The sequence below is a fragment of the Chelonia mydas genome, chromosome 1 (genome assembly GCF_015237465.2).
Source record: "Chelonia mydas isolate rCheMyd1 chromosome 1, rCheMyd1.pri.v2, whole genome shotgun sequence".
In the NCBI taxonomy this organism is placed as follows: domain Eukaryota; kingdom Metazoa; phylum Chordata; order Testudines; family Cheloniidae; genus Chelonia; species Chelonia mydas.
The window spans coordinates 2388518-2394163 of NC_057849.1; the positions used below are offsets into that span (position 1 = coordinate 2388518).

At 46.0% G+C, this 5646-nt stretch overlaps 1 protein-coding gene across 1 annotated transcript; it reads right to left on the reverse strand.

The window, feature by feature from the left end:
* Nucleotides 1-854: 854 nt before the first annotated feature.
* Nucleotides 855-1805, reverse strand: LOC102941178 (olfactory receptor 52D1-like). Its single transcript, XM_007060449.3, has one exon. It carries the CDS (start codon nucleotides 1797-1799, stop codon nucleotides 855-857), a length of 945 nt encoding a protein of 314 aa, XP_007060511.2. The 5' UTR covers nucleotides 1800-1805.
* Between the last annotated feature and the right edge of the window lie 3841 nt (nucleotides 1806-5646).

Consider the following 5646-nt stretch of genomic DNA (forward strand, 5'->3'; position numbering starts at 1 on the left):
ACAGTCCAAGGTCCTCCCCCATCAGTCCCATGCTAATATCCATTCCCAGACCACCTGCTCCCCATCAGTCCCACACTAATATCCATTCCCAGACACACACCCCCACGTCAACCCCACACAAATATCCATTCCTAGACAGGTCCCACCCCCCATCACCTGCATAGATAATATCGATTCTCAGACCCCTCTCCCCCACCAGCCCCAGGCTAATATCCATTCACAGACCACTCACTCCGTCAGCCCCACGCTAATATCCATTCTAAACCCTCCACCCTGCTCTCCCAACTCTCCACCCCAGGATGCTAGGGTTCCACACCACTAACCACCCCTGCCCCCTGATTTCCAGCTGGAACATCGAGTCGAAAAGGGGATCTGGCAGTGTTCAGTTACAGCAGAGTGGGGGGGGGCACAACCTTGTCCTTAACTCACATCAGCCCCTGCGCAACTGGGGCTGCATCCTACAAGCAGGAAGGATCCTCATCAGGCTTCTGAAACTCCCGTTCCAGCCCCGGCACATAGAGGATGCAGCTGGGGTAGAGAGGGGGATGGAGACAATCCAGCGAGTAATAGAGATAGTGGAGGAGAGGAGTGAGTGACAGAGGCAGGACAAACGGGGGAGGAGGTGGGGCAAAGTGTGGGGCCTCAGGTGTCCAGTTACCAGCAATAAGAAATGTGGCAACCCTCTGAGTTGTACATCGATGGATTCCCCAGACTGTCAGGTTGATACAGCACTGTAAGGTAAAGAAAGGATTTAATGTCTCTAGTCACTGATTCAGGGAAGAGAACACAGCACAATGTCAACCATCAGATCTCCACAGAGCTTGGTCTGAGAGCCAGAGCACCAGAAGTAAACTTTATTCAATATGAGTAACATGCCAGAGCAGCCTGTCCCGGACCTGTTTGGTTCTCACCCCGTAGATGATGGGGTTTAGCATGGAGGGCAGTAGAACGTACATGTTGGCCATGAGAATGTGGAAATGCGGGGGCACATTGTGACCAAACCTGTGTGTGAGGAAGGAGAAGAGAGCTGGGATATAAAACGCTAAAATGACACCGAGGTGGGAGCCACAGGTCCCAAAAGTCTTGAGCCGGGCGTCCTTTGTGGGGAGGCTGAAGATGGCCCTGAGGATCTGGATATAGGACACAGTGATTAAAGACACATCCAGACCAATCACTAAGAATGCCACAGAAAGGCCGTAGTAACTACTGATGCGTATGTCAGCACAGGCCAGCTTCACCACGGCTATGTGCTCGCAGTATGTGTGGGAGATGATGTTGGTTCTACAATATGGCCACTGCCTCGCCAGGAAAAGAAAGGGCAGTGCAAGAATGCTGCCACGCAGCACCACGGCCAGGCCGATCTTGGCCACAAAGCGGTTGGTCAGAGTGGTGGAATGTCTCAGGGGATGGCAGATGGCCACGTAACGATCCAAAGCCATGGCCACGACGATTCCAGACTCCATCACTATACAGCAGTGAATGAAGTAGAGCTGGGTGAGGCACACACTAAAATCTATCTCCCTGGAATTGAACCAGAAGATGCTCAGCATTTTGGGCACGGTGGATGTAGACAGGACCAGGTCGGTGACGGCCAGCATGCAGAGGAAATAGTACATGGGCTCATGGAGCCTCGGCTCTGTCTTCACGATAAACAGGATGGTGAAGTTCCCCAAGAGGATGACGGTGTACATGGCACAGAAAGGGATGGAGATCCAGACGTGGGCTGCCTCCAGACCAGGAATGCCCAGCAGGATGAAGGTGGAGGGGTTGGAGAAGTCGGTTGTGTTGGAATCTGACATGGAGTAGGAGAGAAGGTCTCCAACTTTGAGGCAGAACGGTGTCGCCTGCATCTACTGTAAATTGCCTCAACTTGCTGTTTGTGCGCAGAGTCTAGGGTGGTGGTCACATGAGAAATGCCTGGATGGAGAGACAATGCCTGGATGGAGAGACAATGCCATTATGAGACAATACATGCACAACCGGAGGCTGTTCTCATGGGTGAATCAAACTGATCATTTTTCACACACTGGAAAATGGCATTTTCTTTATTCAAATAAATTAACTCTGAATAACTGACCCTAATAAGTCCATTCTGTACTCGATGGTGCTCCATGGGTCACTAATTCCTGCATCCCTTGGTGTGGGAAACATTAATAGGAACCAAGAGGAAACATGTGTGTGGATACTGGTTATCCATCATTGTTTTTTATTTCTAAGAATGCCAAGCTAGTGAGTCCATGCTGTCGGGACTTCCCCATTCACCTGCTTACTCAAAATCTCAGAGTGGAAAAAATCTGTACTTTTGCTAAGACATGTGCCAGGCAGAAACATCCCAGCTAGAACACGTCAGGGAAAATATCTGGATGTCATTGATAGCAGCTCAATGGAAACACTTCCTCATTCGCAGTAGTGGCCAAACAAAGACAATGATTGGATGCCTAAAGAATGGGATGCAGAATAATCTGCTGTGGACCTGTGCTCGGTTTTGGTCACCCGGTCCCTATAAAAGATATAGAAACAGAAAAGGGGTTTCAAAGGCAGGCTATGAGAATCGGGGAGACTGCCATATGCAGACAGAATGAACAGTGTGGGACTGTTGAGCTTAGAGAAGAGACAAAGAAGGGGGCATATGATAGAGGAGAGTAAAATGAAGAATGAACTGATTACATTCAAATTGACAAAGAACAGCTCCCCACAAGTAATAACCACAAGTATTTACAAAAAGAAAAGGAGTACTTGTGGCACCTTAGTGACTAACAAATTTATTTGAGCATAAGTTTTCGTGAGCTGTGGCTCACAAAGCTTATGCTCAAATAAATGTGTTAGTCTCTAAGGTGCCACAAGTACTCCTATTATTTTTCCGGACAGAGACTAACACAGCTGCTACTCTGAAACCTATCAGTATTTAGTGCTTCAAAAAGGCAAATTCCCCAAAGCTGAGGCAAAGTAACAGCAAAACTGATAGGAAGGAAATATTTAGACCAAAAAATGGGAATGAATATTGAGAGTTCTTTAAGAAAAGATTATTAGATACCTAAAAAGCCACAATCCACAGTCAAGAAAGCAGAGAACTTTGGGGAAAAACCCGGGTCAGTGGAAAGTGAAGGCCGCCATTAGCGGGAAAACAGAAATATGCAACAAATGGGGAAAAGGAAAAATATAATATCAGCAATACAATTTGGAAAAATGAGAACAGACATTAAAGACTTCAGCGAAAAATCCATGCTTGGCAGGCTCAGGGTAATAAAAAAGATGGTTTTTAATTATTTTAAGAAGAAAAGAATTCCTAGAAAAGGTTTATGCCCGTTCCGAGAGGTAGAAATGAAACTTGTTAATAGTACAGAAAAAGTGTGTCTGTTCAAGGGAAATACTTTTGTTCTGCAGTTGGAAAGAAGCAGTATATCACATGAGCCGATGAAAAACTTTCCAGTCCATTAGCTGTCCAGGAGGGGGTTAAACAGCGTCGACGGTCAAACCTTAGAGTTACGAACGCCAGAGTTAGAAACTGATAGATCAACCACACATCCGATTCAGAACCAGATGTACGCAATCAGGCAGTTGCTAAGGGATAGATCAGCCACACGTCTCATTCGGATCCAGAAGTACACAGGCAGGCAGCAGCAGAGCAAAACACCAAAGCAAATTCCTGACCGTTCTCTGTTAACAGTAAACTATTCAAAAAAAGGAAAAGTTTAAAATATTTTCACAAGGTGAGGAAACAATGGAGAAGTTGGTATGTGATTCATTACAAAAATGTCAAGGAATATAATTAATGTCAATCAACAACATGGATTTTGGTAAACAGGTTTTGTCAAACAAACCCGATTTCATTCTTTAATGAGAGTATTTGTTTAGTTGATCAAGGGTATCTGAGGCATTTCATTTCATGGGAAAACCTTCAGATAAAAATGAACACTCTACAATATCAGTAAAGCAGACTTTAAATGGACTAAACACGGGCTAACTGACAGAGCAAGTCACGGGAGTGTGATACTACCGGTCTACTATGTGCTGGTTTTTACCACATTTGATTCTATGTTTTCCTTCACATGTAATCTCACTCCCCGACCAGCACGACCTCTTCTCTCCTTTTGATATATTTTGTACCCTGGAATTACTGTATCCCAATGATTATCCTCCTTCCACCCAGCTTCTGTGCTGCCTATTATATCAATATCTTCCTTTAATACGAGGCACTCTAGTTCACCCATTTTATTATTTAGACTTCTAACATTCTAGAAGTTCTGGCATTCTAGAAGACATCTTGTCCATGATGAAAAATGGTTATCTTTGTTCCAATGCGGATCCCTAGCACTTTCCAGAAGATAAAAGTCAGCTAACAGACCCCCTCCCCCATCCACAGCCAGGGCCCTGAGATGCAAGAGGAGGCGGTGATAGTGTCTTTGCATTCACACACGGCGGGCTCCTGAGGACTTTAGTCAGGTCTTATTCCAAGGTCAGTTTTGTCTCAGAGGGGTCTGACTAAACTATGGCCTATGGCTTCAGAATTTCACCTTGTCTTATTCATCTACTAACACCTTTCATCCTGAAGGAACCACCCTGCTGCTTCCTTGGACCAGAGGCCATCAACCAGCTGGGGAGCCACAGCAAAAAGTGATATTTTGTCCTGGGTACTGGAGGAAATTCATCACCCTTAGCAAGGTCTTTGAGATGTTTCATGGGTGTTCACAGCAGAAAGGACCAGAGACTAACACTCCATATTCCAACACACACATTACATTAGGTTTGTCGAGCTGGTGAGCTCCTCGTCGAGAGATGCAGTACCTGTGAATCCTGAGATGGAAGCGTCTTTCCTGGGAATCCCCCTCAGGTAGCCGTGTCCCACACCTTTCTTACCCCAGGATCTGCAGCAACATCAGACAAGAAGAGAAGACACAGGCATCTGCACTGTTTATAATATGGCTCTGTGCAACCCCAGGGGATTTGCTCAGCCTCTAGGGGAGAAGTGGCATCTGAATGTAAACAGGCCAGAGACCAGAGATACTCTTACCAATCTCTCTCTTTCCATGTCTGCACTTCTGTGTAAACAGTAGATAAGGGACCTTCCCAAAGGGAGATGAGAACTCTTGGGCTCTGTGCTGAGTCAGAGAGGAATTGGCTGCTCGGTGTATTTGTGTATACTTAAAAATTATAGTTGATTAGTAAGAAAACGAGGGATAACGTCTATGTCTCCATAGGGTCTGATATCCCATAAATCTGCAGGCACACGGGCCTTATGCTAAGTGATCAGAGATCAGTAATTCTCATCAGTCACTGTCATCATGTTGTGCAGCACCTTTCATTTAAGGATCTTCAGAACTCTTCGGAAAGGAAAGTCACCATGAACATATCCCCGGTATGCAGATAGGAAAACAGAGGCAAAGGGACACATGACTTGGCCAAGGGCACTGAGAGAATGACAGACAGAACCAAAGAGTCCTGAATTCCCTGTCATAATCACGGTCTCTCTGTCAGTAATTGAGCGCATGACAAGAGGGAAATGGTCTAGAAGGATTTGTTCATTGGTGGGTGTGACAGACTTCCCCAGGGTGCAACCAACCACTGAGCCCTCTTGTGCGTCAATCTCTGCTCCCCTCTCACATTGTGAGGCTGTGGGAAGGCACAAAATCAGTTCAGTCCTTTGTT

Excerpts from the sequence above, each read along its gene's own strand:
- LOC102941178 (XM_007060449.3), bottom strand. The coding sequence starts at position 1,799 with ATGTCAGATTCCAACACAACCGACTTCTCCAACCCCTCCACCTTCATC.